The sequence below is a fragment of the Eubalaena glacialis genome, chromosome 16 (genome assembly GCF_028564815.1).
Source record: "Eubalaena glacialis isolate mEubGla1 chromosome 16, mEubGla1.1.hap2.+ XY, whole genome shotgun sequence".
NCBI classification, from domain to species: domain Eukaryota; kingdom Metazoa; phylum Chordata; class Mammalia; order Artiodactyla; family Balaenidae; genus Eubalaena; species Eubalaena glacialis.
Window position 1 is genome coordinate 83,395,654 of NC_083731.1, and position 16,370 is coordinate 83,412,023.

The window sequence follows — 16,370 nt, forward strand, 5'->3', positions numbered from 1 at the left end:
TTAATAGTTGACTATTTTTTAGTATCCATTTTAATTTCCTTATTGGCTTTTAGCTATACTTAACTGTATATTTTTTAGCAGTTACTCTAGGGATTTACAATATGCATCTGTAAGTTATTACAGTCACTGTAGAGCTAATATTGTACCACTTCATGTAAAATGTAAGAACCATTTGCCTCCCCCAGGCTTTGTGCTATTTTGTCATGTATTTTACATCTGCATACATTGTAAATCCAAACATATAATGGGGCTTAAATTGTCAGTTCAAACTTAAATTAAGAGGAGCACAAATAGTAGTCTTTTCTATTTACCTACATATTTACCATCCACTGCTCTGCTTTCCCTCTTTAAGGTTCAAGTTTCCAGCTGGGTCCGTCTCTCATTTGTCTAAAGAACTTCATTTAGTAGTTAAGGTCTGCTAGCATCAAATTCAGTTTTTGTTTTCTGAAATGTCTTTATTTCACTCATATTTCTGAAGGCTGTTTTTGACTGATAAATAATTCTGGGTTGGAAGAGGGCTTTTTGTTTGTTTTTTGTTTTGGTTTTTTTCTCTCAGTGCTTATAAAGATATCATTCTGTAATCTTCTGGCCTCCATTGTTTTTTTCATGTGAGGTCAGCTGCCATTCCTATCATTGTATGTAATATATCTTTTTCCCTCTGGTTATTTTTTTAAATTCAGCTTTATTGAGGAATAATTTATATATAATAAGCTTTATCCACATAAAATTTGATGAGTTTGACAATTGCATACAGCCATGAAACATACCACAATCAAGATGCAGAGCATATCTTTCATCCTGAAAGGATTTCTTGTGCCCCTTTGCAGTCCATTCTTCTCTCCCCAAAACACTTCCCACCTCAGGCAACCACTGATCTGATTTTTGTCACTATAGATTATTTTGAATTTCACATAAATAGGATCATACAGTATGTATTATTTTGTGACTGGCTTTTTTCACTCAGCATGATTATTTTGAGATTCATCGATGTTGTTGTTTTTTATTGGTGAGTAGTATTCTGTTACATGACCGTACACAGATTATTTATCTATTCTCTTGTTGATGGATATTTAGATAATTTCTAGTTTGGGACTGTTATAAGTAAAGTTGCTATAAACATTCATGTTCAGTTCTTTGTGTAGACATATGTTTTCATTTCTCTTGGATAAATACCTGTGAGTATATGTTTAACTATAGAAAACAAGCTGGTATTTTCTTGAGTGCTTGTCCTCTACAGTTGACTTTTTAGATATTCTATTTATCATTGTTTTTCAGCAGTTTGACTGTGATGTACCTCTGTGGGGTTTTCCTTTTATTTATCCTGCATGTGTGTTGGACTTTCTGATATTGTTGCACAGATCACCGGCACTCTGTTAAATTTTTTTTCAATCTTTTTTCTTTCTATTCCTCAGGTTGGTAGTTTCTGTTCACTTGTCTTCATGTTCACTGACACTGTTTTCGTCTGCCATCGCCAATCTGCTTTTAATCCTGTCCAGTGAATTTTTCATTTCAGATGTATTGACATTTTGCAAATCTAGCATTTCTGGGTTTTTTTTTTTTTTTTTTTTTATAGTTTCTGTTGCTTTACTGGGATTCCTCATCTGATCATTGATTTTGTGTATATTTTCCTTTAATTCTTTGAGATGTTTCTCTCCAAAAGGTGGAGCTTAATTCCCCTCCTCTTGAAAATGGACTGGACTTAGTGATTTGCTTCTAAGGAAAAGAATATGGCAGAAGTGATGCCATATGACTTCCAAGGCTAGATCATAAAAAGGATTAAACCTTTTTATCTGAAGGCCATCTGCTGACAGAATTCCCTCTTGCTCTGGGGACCTCTTTTGTTCTGTTCAGGCCTTCAGCTGATAGATTGAGGCCCACCCACATTATGGAGCACAGTCTGCTGTACTCAAGAGTCCAGCAACTTAAATATTAATCTCATCCAAAAACACCCTCACAGAAACATCTAGAATAATGTTTGAACAGATATCTGGGCACTGTGGCCCAGCCATTTTGACACATAAAATTAACCATCACAGACCCTAAACTAGAATTTTCTAGCTAAACTGCTCCCAAACTCCTGATGCACAGAAACTGTGAGGGTAATAACTTGTTGTTTTAAGCCACTAAGTTTTAGTATAATATGCTGTTCTGAAATAGGTAATTGATATACTACTTTATAGTTTTTGTCAGCTAATTCTAACATGTGGAACATCTGTTTCTATTTGCTATTTAAAAATTTTTTGTTTATGGGTCACATTTTTCTGTTTCTTTACACATTCAGTAATTTTTATTGTATGCTCTACATTTTAGAGAGTCTGGATTATGTTGTTTTCTTTTAAACGGTGTTGAGATTTGTTCTGGCAGGCACTCAAATTATGGGCAGAACTTAAAAAGTCACTTTGCAGTTCTTTACTGTCTGTTGGCTAATGCATGAAAACAGTTGCCTGTTATATTTTAATAGTTGTTTACCATAGAAGGATAAATCTGATACCATTTTTTTTTAATGATGGCCAGAAGTCATAGCCTCACCGATGACTTTTGAAACTTAATTATTGTGATATATTCCTTATTCACTTTTGCAACTAGATCTCAAGGGTGTATATAAATAATTGGTAGATTTCTAGTTCACAGATTACATCTCGTATTGTCTTTGCTGACTGCTACTACATATTCTATTAATTCTAATAATATCATTACTTAAACAGAAAAAATTTTCTTAAGATAATGCTTAACTTACTAATTGAGCTTACAAAATAATAAACTTATTTAAAGTAATAATGGAAGTGATTCAAACTGTCCTGAAATATTGCTCCTCCTAGAAGCAGCTCCTTAGTGTCTGGCTTGCTCTTATATTAGTCACATGAAGATTTGAAATTTGAGTGGTTTATTATCACTTTCGATTTAATAAATTTCTTCCCTTTCTCTTTCCCCCTTTTTTCTCTTCTTCCTTGCTTTCTAAACAAAATATGTGTATGACACCTAGTATATTTATATGAAATCTTTTAATTTTGCTATTGTGCACAATGATTATAAATAAAAAATTTAATACTGATGGGGAAAATAAAAGCTTTACTACTTGAATTGACATCATTTGAGCTTTTGTACTTTGAACTTTAATTCACTATAACAGACAGAAAAAATATAGTTAGAAAAATAATTGATGATAGGAATTTTATAAACCGCTGAGGAAAGCTTGGGTTGGGGAGAAAGATATACTTTATGGTACAAAGGTAGGAATTCAGCTTTCTTTGAAATATTGGAGAAGAACATAGACCTGGCTGACTATTGGGATTTTTTCTAAACTTGTTTTCCTTTATGAAAAGGTTATGTTGTAGGTAATGGTAAAGGTAATAGTCATTATAGGTAATGACTTTTAGGTGCTTCTCTTTGCTCGTTACTAGTCTGAATGTGTGTACCTCATGACCATAGAACTTGAGAAATTGCTTTCTGCTAAAGGGCTCCCAAACAAGTAATCATAATTAGAACCCCACCCTTTCTAACTTCTTTTATCTGTGTTAATTAATTTCACAGGTGTTTATTTAGCTCTTTGCTATCTGAAAGACATTTATTAGGTACTGTGGGAATATAAAGCGTACAATCCTTGTCCTTAGAGAACTCACCGTGTGGTTGGAAGGGGGCATACACCTACCCTAACTGCAGGGAAACAAGGGAGCATGTGATACTGGAGTTGGCCATAGTACTTTTGGGGTGGAAACGTGGAATAGTAAATTCTGACTGAGGTGCTTTTCGGGAGACTTCATGGAGGAAGTTGCGTTTTCGCTGAATTTCCATAGAGAAGCACAGAAACAAAGGCATGGTTGCTTGAAAGTGAATGGACAGCTGTTGTGGCCGGAGCATCTGGTGGGATAAAAGGGTCTGGAAGAGACAGAACTATAAAGAAAATTTGGAAAGATGAGAGAACTGAAAGAATGATTTGGAAATCTAGGGTAAAATTAATGGAAAGAAAAGTAGATTACATTAAAGTAAAAAAATTGAAGGACATTTTATGAACAAAAGCAACCATGAAAAGCAATTTTTAGTTGGAAAAGGCAAGAAGTATAAGAATGAAAATAGATAAAACAAGGAAAGCCACCCAAAAAGGCATATTGTAAGTTCTGTAATTTACATAAAGAAATATGCAGATTTCTTTAAGATTGCGAGGCAATTAGAACTTGATGGCAAGAAAAGTCAGCGTTATCAGTTACTCTTGCTGTTTAACATACCGTTCCAAACAGATTTATTTTGCTCACAGATTCTGGGATCAGGAATTCGGATAGGGCACCACAGGGATGGTTTGTGTCTGTTCCATGATGTCTGGGTCACAACTGGAAGATCAGCAGCTGAGGGTGACTCCACATCTGGAGCCTGGCAGCATCTGGAGTGTCTTCACTCACATGCCTGGTGGCTGAGGCCTGGGGCCTCAGGTGGGGCTGTCTTTCTGGAGCACCTATGTGTTACTTGGGGTTATTCCATGTGGCCTGGGCTTCCTCAGGCATGGTGGCCTCAGCTTGTCACATTTCATACGTGGTAGCTCAGGGCCCCAGGTGTGATTATTCCACTGGAAAAGGTGGAAGGTGCACTGCTTCTTATGACCTAGCCTTGGGGGTCACGTAGTGTCACCTCTGCTGTACTCTGGGTTGAAGCATTTACAAGCCCACCCATTTTCAAGAGGAGGGGAATCAGACTACCTCTGGGTGGAGGAGTGGAAGGCCGCGTTGCAGAAGCGTGTGTGGGAGGAGGGGCTCTTGCACCATCTAGGTAAATACAATCTGCCGTAGTCAACAGATGGGAGAAGTCAGATAACAGGCACAGGTGGAGCTCGGCCTTACACCAAGTCTCTTCTTACTTTATGCATCTGAATTATGGCAGCAACCACTGCTCAGCCTAATGAACTCCTTTCCCCAGCCCCCTTCATTTAGTTATGTTTTGCTTTTAGACTAACCTCCCTAAACCACCAAGGCATCACAGAGTCTCTTAGACTCTGAGTGATTCTTATTTCCTATCACATCAGGGTCAGAGTACATTTTTTTTAAACTGTAAGTTCATACCTTATCTATCCTATTTGTGTCTATTTGCGTTTCTTAATACTGTGTTGTACTTTTCTACTTACCTTTTTTTTTCATTCGTGCTTCTTCCTACTTCCATGTCATAATTTATGGTGCTCTCATTTCCCAGATTGTTCTCTCTCTTCCTTTGTATTTAAATTTTAGTGATGTTTCAAAGTCGACATGAAAGCATACCAATTCTATGAAGTCTTCTTTGCCCTGGTCTCTCTCCCTGTGTGGACTTCACTCCCCTGGGTGTTTCCTCTGTTATCTGTCCCCCAGGTGGTCCTCAATAGAAGGGATCTGGCTATTCTCTGTCTCCCTCTAATCCTGTTTGTTGATTGACTGAAGGTGGTGTGCGTGATGGGGCAACCGCCATTTACTGAGCGCTGCCTGTGGACCGGGCTTTATGTGTATTAGCTCATTTGACCCTCACATCAGGCTTGTGAGGTAGATTCTGTTCTTATCTTTACTTAGGAGAAACTGAGGCCCCGAGCAGTGAGGTATCCTGCCCGGTGCAGCAGAGCAGGGATGTGCGCCCCGGCCATCTGGCCCCAGAGCACACGTTCCTCATCTGCTGTGCTGGGCTGCCTCCGGCACTCAAGAAGAAGTTGTGTGATCCATCTAACAGTGTTTATGTAAATTTCAAATGTGTATTAACTTGGTTATGTAGCATTGGCAGTTCTTTATACTGTTGTTAACACATTAACCCCTCGTTAAATCAATCCTTTCACAAGCTTATTACATATCATTAATTCAGTTTTATAGAGATGATAAATCCTGCTTAGAATCTTCTAACAAATCATTCATACAACCAGTGTTAAAAGTTATCTTTCCCAAATCATAGTTACTAGGGAAGAGGAGAATGCTTCCTACTAAGCTTCAGTCCCACCAGGCCCTCACTTATGAGCAGGTTTATGCTCCAAAGTTCATTTAAGTTGACTGTCAGGAACTTTGTTTCTGGGGGCAAATGCGTTATATTAAACTTGATGCTTTAAGTTCTTAGGGCAGGCCACAGTAAAGCATTCTGATTTGCAAATACAGTGGTGTTCTAACATGGGAACTGAAAGAGCAAAGTGATGTTCGTTCACTACCATCCACCTGCTGTGTGTGGAGCTCTTGGGCTGAACGTGGAGCTTTCCCTGCGGCATCCGGGGCGCGAGCACCTCGCGCAGCAGCGGCCCTGCGAGCTCCCTCCCTTCCCCGTCTTTCTCCCCACACCCCTCTGGCCGACCACCTGAGCGGAGGACTTCCTGGGCCCGCACCGCCTGTGGGTACCCCTGCTCACTGCAGTGGGGGGGCCTGTGGCTGAAGATGGTCAAGGATAGGAGCTCTCGAGGTGAAGGGATTCTGGAGGTCACAATTTCCTAGTCACACACAGATCCTGCCTGCTTGCTGCTTCTCTCTTCACTCTGGCTGCTCTTTGCGTTGCTTTGCTCCGTCTTACTTCAAGTGTGTGTGTGTGTGTGTGTGTGTGTGTGAGTGAAATATAACTCAGATACAGAAAAATCTGTTAAAATGTCCAATTTGTCCAATAATTGGCAAAGCCAACAACCGTCGAGCCACCTGCTAGGACAGGAAGCGGGGCAGTACCAGACCCCCGACGCCCCGAGTGTGTTCCTTCCCAGCACCAGACCCCCGACGCCCCGGGTGTGCTCCTTCCCAGCACAGCTCCCTTCCTGCTCTGCTGGCGATCGCTGTCACTCCTTTTATGGAAACAATTTATTGTTTTTCCTTATAACTTTATCACCTAGTCATGTATCCCCCCCCCCCACAGTTTTACCTCCTCGTAAACTTTACATAAATGAATCACGTTAATTGTGTTCATTTGTATCTTACATATTTTGCTCAGTGTGTTTTTAAGATTCATCCATGTTGTGACATGTAGAGGCAGCTCGTGTTTGTGGCGGTGTGCTGTTCCGTTGTATTAGTTTGCTGGGGCTGCCGTAACACAGTACACCCACAGACTGGGTGACTTCAACAAGGGAAACTTATTTTCTCACAGTTCTGTAGGCTACAGGTCCAAGAGGAAGGTGTTGGCAGGATTGGTTTCCTTCTAGGGTCTCTTTCCTTAGCTTGTAGGTGGCCATTTTCTTTTCATGTCCTCATGTGGTCTTTCCTCACGTTGTGTGTCTCTGTGTCCTAGTCTTCTTGTAAAGGTACCAGTCATATTGGATTAGGGCCCACACATCTGACTCATTTTACCTTAATTACCTTTTTAAAGGTCCTGTCTCCAAATACAGTCACATTCTGAGGTATCAGAGATTAGAGCTTCAACATAAGAATTTAGCGGGGGACACAGTTCAGCCTGTAACATCCATTATGTGATTCTGCCACAATTATCCATCATATTTTTTGATGGACGTTATGATTATTTCCAGTTTTAGTCTATTATACTGCTATGAACATTCTTCTACATGTATAATGGTGCAAGTGCCTAAGTTTCTTTAGGCCAGGATGGAGCATTCCATCCTAGGAGTGAATTGCTAGGTCATGTTGCATAGCTGAAACATCAGTGGATACATTGTTTCATACAATGTTTCATCAGTGAAACATTTATCAGTGGATAAATCCAGTCTGTCTTCCAGAGTGGTTGCTTCAGTTTACACTCCTCCCAGCAATGTATGAGAGTTCCCGTTGTTTCACATTTTTCCATCACTTGGTATTGTCAGACTTTTAAATGCGTACCAGTCTTTTGGTGTGCAGTGCTTTTTGAGGTTTAATTTGTATTTCCTATATTATTAAAGAATTTGAACATCTTTTCCTTTATTGTTTGGCCATTTTGATTTTGTGATATATTTGTTCAACTTTTTTGTCCATTTTTCTATTAGGTGGTCTGACTTTTTCTTAATGATTTGTAGGAAGTCCTTAAATATTCTAGATATAAGTTTTTGTTAAATCTGGTGTAAATATTTTCTCAAACTCTGTAGATTGTGTGTTTTCACTGTTTTACAGTGTCTTTTGATGAATAGGCGTTCCTAATTTTAATGTGGTCAGTTTATCCGTCTTTTTCGTTGTAGTCGATTTTTTAATGTATCTTAAGAATATTTACTGTGAGGTCATTAAGATAGATTCCTGTTTTATCTTCTAAAATGCTTATAATTTTGCACCTTATGTTTAGATCAGTAATATATCTGGCACTGATTTTTATGTATGGTGAGGATGACCCAGTCCCATTTTTTCTCTGTGAGTAGTCAGTTCTGGCATCGTTTATTGAAAAGACCCTCCTTTCTCCCACTGCCCCGAACCACCTGCGTCACAAATCAGGTGTCCATAGTATATGCTTTGCTCTGCTCCTAGGCTCTCCATTCTGTGTCACGGATCTGCTTGTCTCTCTCTGCAAGAGTGTTAGACAGATTTGAATCCTATTGCTTTGTAGTAGAGCAGTTCCTCCTGCCTTGCTATTGTCCAGAGTGTCTTGGTTATTCTTGGTTCTTTCCATTAACATTTTCATATCTGCCTGTCAGGTTCCACAAACAGACCCGTTGGGGTCTTCATTGGAATGCCTTAACTCTGTAAGATCATTTGGGGGGGAATTTTCAATGTCATGAAAGACAAAACAAAGTAACACTGGGGAACTGTTTGAAGAAGACTAAAGAGAGACAATAACTTTAATGTAATGTGTAATGGTTTTTAAGAAAGTAATAAAGGCCTGGGACAAATGCGTACATTTTAATCTGGATTGTGTATTAGATGATACTAATGTACCAGTGTTAAATTTCCTGTTAAGTGTGATGATTGTATGGATACCTTTGTTCTTAGGAGATAAGAATTCAAGGTAAAGTGTTGTGTGGCCTATAGCTAGCTCTCAGTTCATAAATGAGAGTGGGGAGGAGAGGAGAGGGCAAGGGAGTGATAATGGCAAAATGTTGACAATTGGTGAATCTAGAGAAAAGGTAAATGAGTGTTCACTATTTTTTTTTTTTTTTACCTGAAGATTTAAAATTTTTCAGAATAAAAATTGGGAAAATTAAATTTCATTTTGTATATCAGGAAATCGTAGAGAGCCGGATCCGAGCTAATTTTGCATTATCTTAGTGTGCTATATTAAGCAGATTTGTCACAAAAACTGATGGTGAAACAGCAAGCAAGATTGGTTATTAAAAAATTCTGTTTGTTTCAGCGTACTCGATACACATTTCAATCATATTGGAACAGCAAATGTCTGTGGGCCGGCTCTCCAAGTAAAAAATATGTTAATAAGTGTTTTGTGCCAATTGCTGATTGCTAGGAAAAGAAAACTGGATTTTTAAAAAATACTAATTAGAGTTCTGGAAATCTTTTCCTATGTCACACTAAAAGGTGAGCAAAGTAACTCACAGGAGTTACACACCATGCAATCTAGTTTCATAAAGCTAGGTTAAATATTTTTTTTACAAAAGCATTTCTGGTGTTTGAATACTAATGTTTTTATTTTTCATAAAGGATCTCAGACCCTTTGTTCTCAGCAAGTATCTTCACAATCTATTAGGAAAACTCTGAGTTTTGTTTCAATTATTAGTTATTACAGCCAAGGCACACAGGAAGTTAAATGATTCCACTAGTCATGCAGTGAATTAGTAATATTAGTGGACTCACAGTTGTTGACTTTTCTTTGCATTAGACTCTTTCTTTTCCTGAATGTTAAATAGGTGATTTCTTATCAAAATGATTTGTAAAGTAAAACATCTAATAATAACAACAAAAAAAATCTTCTAACAGCAAAAGGAAGAACTGAGCTTCTGAAAATCAATCTTCGTGAGGTTGAATTGGATCCTGATATTCAACTGGAAGATATAGCAGAGAAGATTGAGGGCTATTCTGGTGCTGATATAACTAATGTTTGCAGGTATTTTTTTTTTTTTAATGATCCGTGACGTTAGACATTAGTTATGGATGTTATCAGGAGGACTTGTCTTAAAGTCAGTGTGCAGTTGACCCTTGAATGATGAAGGTTTGAACTGTGTGGATTTTTTTCACTAAATATATACTGTAGTACTGCAGGATCTGCGGTTGGTTGAATCTGGAATTGTGGATAAGGAGGAGTCGCTCGTTCAGAGGGCTGCCTATAAGTTATTCCCGGATTTTCAACTGCGCCAAGGGTCTGCACCCCTAACCCCCGTGTTGTTCAAGGGTCAACTGTAGTTCACCTTTTATAGCCTTTGATTTTTAAGAAATTGTTTTGCCCAACTTGGTAATAAATGACTTTGACAACCTAAAGTTAATTTAGCCCTAAATTGGAGACTAGCTGCATCAACATAAAATAATATCATTTTGTTTTGGTTGGCATTATTTTACTACACGCGGATGAACAAAGGTGATCAATTTTATAGATAGATAGATAGATAGATAGATATAGATATATATATGTAAATTTCCCTTTCAATTTAGTGACATCATAACTTTTAGACAATTCACATCACTCAGTGAAGAGGATTTGTTTTTAGTACTTAACTTCCCTAACAATACTTAAATTGACATCAGTAGCCTTTCTTTAAAACCATAACATCTGTGTTACTCATTTTTTCTACGAGTATTTGTCCTATACGCGTGTAAGTTTAGTGGCACTCAATAAGCTCACAATAGCTTCTACTATCACCATAGTAAAATGTATAAAAATTTGAAGTTTTGGTTGGCTTGGCTGTCCTTTGCATCCTGTTTTAACCTTTCCTGAGCCCTCAGGATGTCTCTGAAGTGGAAAATTCTGAGCAGCATGGTAAAAACATATAAAATGATCTTTTGAATGTTTTCCCTTAACATTATCACAATTGAATATGTTTAAAACATTTGTAACAATAAGTATTCACTGATTTTGGTATATTTTTAGGGATGCCTCTTTAATGGCAATGAGACGACGAATCAATGGCCTAAGTCCAGAAGAGATCCGTGCACTTTCTAAAGAGGAACTTCAGATGCCTGTTACCAAAGGAGACTTTGAATTGGCTCTTAAGAAAATTGCTAAGTCTGTCTCTGCTGCAGACTTGGAGAAATATGAAAAGTGGATGGTTGAATTTGGATCTGCTTGAATTTCTGTCAGCTCTTTCATTTCTGGTATTTTTGTTTATAAAATGTGAAGAAATTCCAGCAATTTTTTAAAAAAACAGGTTTGGAACTTTACATTGGAGAGGTTTTCTCTTAAAGAAAAAATTTAAAACACAAAGAACATACATATACTTGAGAAGTAAGAAAAGCTTACATAGAGAGCCTGATATCCACGTATCCATGCATTACAGTTGCACACCCTAACCAGAGTATCGGGGGCTGAAGAAAGCGAGCAGTGTGCTATTGTAGAAACTTGTTTACAGAAAATGTAGAAGGAGCTCTGTTTCTCACTAGCGTTCATTGTTTTTTAGTTTTTTCTATTCTTTGCTCTGAACATGAGGGACCTATATCTGTTGGCTTTTAACATCAGAACTGGGTTTGTGTCAGATCTATTATTTGTTGTTAAGAATTATGGTTTTGGATTAAATAAGGAATCTGCTAGTTAAACCTTTAGAATTCACCTACTACTGTTAGAGTCTATTATATAGTTTGAATTTTCCCTTCCTTTCCCTCACCATTTCCTCTACTAGATGTTTAATCACTTATTGAGCTTTATGGGGGAATAGCCTCATGCTTTGTGGTTTTTGAATCCTTTTGCCAAGTGGCTTCTCCGGTCTTCAGTGTTTTTTTTGCTGGCAATATTTCATATTGGAAGGGTGGAAAGAACATCATGTTTGTGTAAGATGCTCTTTTTCATTCTAGACTTCTGAGTTTGTTTTCACTTTTCTTTCAATATGTTCAACAGATAAACCCTTGATTTTTCTCAGCTCAAACATTGTTTTTTGCTGAATTTGCCTTTCATATTCTAAATAAATGCTTTGGTATTCTAAACAAGTCCACTCTCTTGTGGCTAATGCAAAACAAACAAAGCAAAATCTTTATCGTTTTCGAGCCTTGTTTATTAACAAAATAACATCGTGCATAATGAACAACGAACATTTAAGAATCATTCCTTGTCTAGGTTGAGTGCTTGTACGCACGCTAAGATTAGGTTAGAAATATGACATGCCCATTCTTTTCAGCAGGAATTAGACCGTAGAAGGAGGCCAGAAAAGGAGAGGCCATGTATCTAGTCACAAGTAGAGTAGCCTAGTGTTAGTTTTTAAAAATTACATTTATCCTATTTTGATTGGGCAACCTCTGCTTTAATGGTCAAGCTTTAAAAAATTTGTATTTGATGATATCCTGAATTTTCAATTTTGGACAGCAACTACTTGTTTAAAACCAAAAATAACATACAGCTTTTTTTGACAGTTAAAGATAAACTCTTAACAGCTTCCTTAAGAGATTTCTTCCCCCTACTTAGAACTATATACCACAGTATTCATCTAATGCTTTAAATTACCCCCCTTTCCTCTGAGGCATAGATTTATAAGAGTTAAAATCACGAGATATCATGATTTTATTTTAATTGATTTAGTTCATCTTAAAAGTTGAAATGAGAGAACTTTCCTTTTATTCGTGAACTTTTAAAATAAAGAAATAAATAATCCCACTAAGATAATCTTGCAGACTATTGCCATCCAGTAAGTTATTTTTTTCCTGAAGTCCTAGGGGCAGTCATTAAAACCTTAGTGTTTTGATTGCCAAAACTTGTTTGCATAGTTTAGTTGATTAGTCAGACCATTTTTCTAGATTTCGTGTTATTTGTCTTGGCTTACATTTCAATTTTTTTCTGAATTCTTCATGCATAATGACATGGTAATTTTGATTTTTTAAAAACTATCAGTTGAGCAGTATTTGGAGACTCAAGCCTCCTAGGTGCTTATCTTTACTGTGTTAAGTCAGTCCGGTGTGCTTTTTTATTTCCCTTGTTTCTCATTTTGCTCTGTCAGTGGATGGTGAATGCTTTGTATGTATTAACCCCTTAAAGGATCCTGAGGAGATCCCTAGGGCGTTCTGTCCAACCTTTCCTGCACGTGGTATGTACATCGTCTTTATTGCAAGACTGTGTTGCCTTACCCAGAATGAGAGAATTTTTGTGTTTTATTTTATTTTTTCTGTTGTATTATCAAATTAGAAAGATTTGGTTCCTTTAATTCATCTGAAAACCTGAGTGTTTGGGGTTCTTCATCACAGTGATGTCGGGACTAAGTTTTCTACACTTCTGTCTCGCAGATATCTGATCAGATAGTCCTGCACTTTAGTAGGCTCATGTTGGTTGCTTACTGTGTACCTGCCCCTTGGGTGGGCGCTCTGTGGCCACAGAGTTGGACCAGGCAGTGCAGTACTGACTGGGCACTTCCTGTAATTACACCGTGTAGCTTCTGGCTCCAACTAATGAAGCGACTTCAGTTTATAAATGGAAGGCACAGTAACCTGCATGTTGCTTTGGAAAGATAACATATAAAAGTTTTTCTCTCTTTAAATTTGCTTTAAAATTAGAAGTGGTATCCATTTGTTTGAACAACAGAACTATTATAGATCTTGGCTATTTTCATGAACAATTTTTGTCATTTCCCAAGCTACATGTTTATTGTAAACACATACACATGCAATTATGGCAAACATGTAAACATGTTACATGTTTATTCCAAACATTTTGCTTGCACAATTCCTTTATTTTTAAAAAGAAATTAATGTTAATGGAATGTGCCAGACAAATGGCTCTCTAACGTAGGCTGAAACCTTCTAGTAATCCATGTAGAAAATAGACGATGGCATCACAGACTTTATCTTCAGTCAGCAGCAGTGTGGGCATTCCAGAATGACCAAACACACTTTGGGCTTGGACCTCTACCTCCCAAAATGCCAAGACAGCTTGGAAGAGGTAACGTGTTGTGGTCTAGCTGCCTAACTGGGGGTTTCGTTTGGGCTCCAGAGACTGCAGTTTTTATGATGTGATATTTGACTGTCCAGAAATAGGCTGAAATCACTAATTACTCAAAAAGTGAGCAAGCAAGTGTCTGGTGAATCTAGCGTAAAACAACATACATCTACATCAGGAAAAAATGTGTGTATACAGCCCAGATTTTCAATATAAGTGTCACTCTTTCACTTTGCTACATGTAGCCTGACTCTTTTGAACAGAAAGTATTGATACTGTAGGTTTTGAACAGCTTGAGTTTGTTTGATTTCCCTCCTTGGAAGTTTCTGTATACACTGCCGTATCCATGATTAGAATCATAGACCAGTTGACGCAGTTCTGTTTCACTTTGCTGACCCTAACAACCTTGAGGTAAAGTGAAGGATGAGGCAGGTATTGCTTGTCATGTGGGCTTTGGCTCCTGTGTTGTCTTGATTATTGAATCTTTTGGCATAATAGTAGATTCCCACTCCTCCTTTTCTCTTGTGAATGATAAGTCACCTCAGGGTATTTCCTGTGTGACAGGCATAAAATGTTAAGGATAATTGCTGGCCTTTTCCAAGAAAGGGCCACTTTAACCATATGAAGAAACAATAGTAATCCTTCTTTTAACATTTGTTTTGTATCTTCTGTTCCATAATGGTTTTGATTGTGTAGTAGTTTTTACATACCACTTAATTTGTGATGTACATAATATTTACGTGAATCTAAGAATCTGTCACAATAGAAAAGGGTAGGAATTACATTTGGAAGGCGTGTTAGGGGAATACAAATATTTAAACCCCAAATGTTTTATTCTTATCTCCGCTAATTATTTTTTTTTCAGAAAAATCTAAAAACTGTAATAATTACTATGTTTACTTATTTATACTTTTAAATTAGGCTTTTTGTACTTATTTATTTGATTTTTTTAGGACATTTGCTTTTAATATTGTTTTCTCTTGTGAAAACTATATGAATATTTAAAAAATAAAGTCCCTAAGATAACACATATGTTTTTAAACATTCACAAATTAACAATAATTCTTTGAATTTTTATTAGGTTTTTTGGCTCCGGACAACTCTTTAACTTTAGGAATATTTCTCAATTTCCACATGACTTGTTAATAAAAACAGGAAAAATATTAAGGTAACGTCATCAAATTTATTCTTTTTATTTTACCTTTCTCCTTTGTTGATTGATTTTATTTTATATGTATAGAAATAACCTAGATTCTGCTTTGTCACCAGCAGTGTGTAGGTTTCTGTACATATGGAAATTTGGTAGGGAATTAATGTGGAGGTTTTCCTCCTAGGACTCCCATTTGATTTTATGTTCAAAATTATAAAATGCACTTTTGTTTTACAACCTCTGAAATGACTAAATATTGCCCTTTGGAAAACCTGAGTCTTTGCACGTGTTATTTCCAGAGTCTACCTCAGTCAAACAGGCTTAGTTTTAGGTGCGAATGAATTGAAACCATATTGAAATTCAGTTTGTCATCTATCATACCTATGTGTTCGTCTAAGCGCTTCCTTCTCCTCTCTCACTCACTTTTTTTAACACTGAAATTTCCCTTGAAAATATTTGTTGTTCCTCCTCTGGGAAAGCCATATATTCCAAGTGAAGCCTCTACAGAATGTCTGGGAGAGGCTTCCCCTCGTTGTTGGGACAGCTTCATCCCTCGATGTGCCTCGTGTCAAGGAGTGGTTTCAAACACAACACACGTCCTCCCGTTTTCTCATAGCTTCATAAATACAGACTCATGTGACAGCATTAAAAGTCTCGGGACCTAACTGTTCCTGTACAAGGACCTAAGTACTTCATGGAAACACACAGAGGTGGACACGTGACATGTCTGTTCACACGGCAGCAGGGCAGCAGTCGTCGCCTTCGGTTAACACTGTGCGGACACAGTGTCCAGCGAGATCACTATGTGCTGTAAGTGTTTCGTTAAGATTTTTGTTTCAGTGTCTGTCTCCCAGTATTTTGAACCTAATTTAAAGAAAAAGACGTTTCCAAATTGTATTTATTAAATGTGCTTTTCCTTACATTTTGTGCGGCTACATCACTAGCTTCATGAGCTTAGCTGTGTCTGTGCATAGGTTGTAGTTTGGTAATAAATTTCTAGAGTGTGGCTTGTCGGTGTTTTCTTTGTGGTTCATATTTGATCTACAGTCGCTGGTCCACTTATTGCCGCCAGTGGGAGTAACAAATCCCTCACTAGTAAGGGATGACTTTTTCCGGAGTTTTAGTTCTTATAAAATCACATATTGTGAACCTGACATTTTGTGTTTGCCGTGCATTATGCTAATAATTTCAAGGTTGATGCGGGTAAGATAAGAATGGCTTTTCAATTAATTCTAACTGGTTTAACAAATACACGTATTTGTGTAACACCATTGCAAAGTGGATGTTCCATAAGGTGAATTTTCCACGTGACTGTGTCTTTTTTTTTTTTTCTTTCCTGTTTCCTTTTTTTTTTTTAACATCTTTATTGGAGTATAATTGCTTTACA

At 37.4% G+C, this 16,370-nt stretch overlaps 1 protein-coding gene across 8 annotated transcripts in view; it reads left to right on the forward strand.

Annotated features, from left to right (window-relative positions):
* The window catches only part of KATNAL1 (katanin catalytic subunit A1 like 1), a 170,482-nt gene extending 158,578 nt beyond the window's left edge, over window positions 1-11,904 (forward strand). For all 8 annotated transcript variants that reach the window (XM_061170675.1, XM_061170669.1, XM_061170676.1 and 5 more), the window contains 2 exons: window positions 9,747-9,873; window positions 10,852-11,904. In XM_061170675.1, the coding sequence (XP_061026658.1) occupies window positions 9,747-9,873; window positions 10,852-11,050 (326 nt within the window). In that variant the 3' untranslated portion in view covers window positions 11,051-11,904. The remainder of the gene's footprint in view (window positions 1-9,746; window positions 9,874-10,851) is intronic.
* The last annotated feature ends 4,466 nt before the right edge of the window (window positions 11,905-16,370 follow it).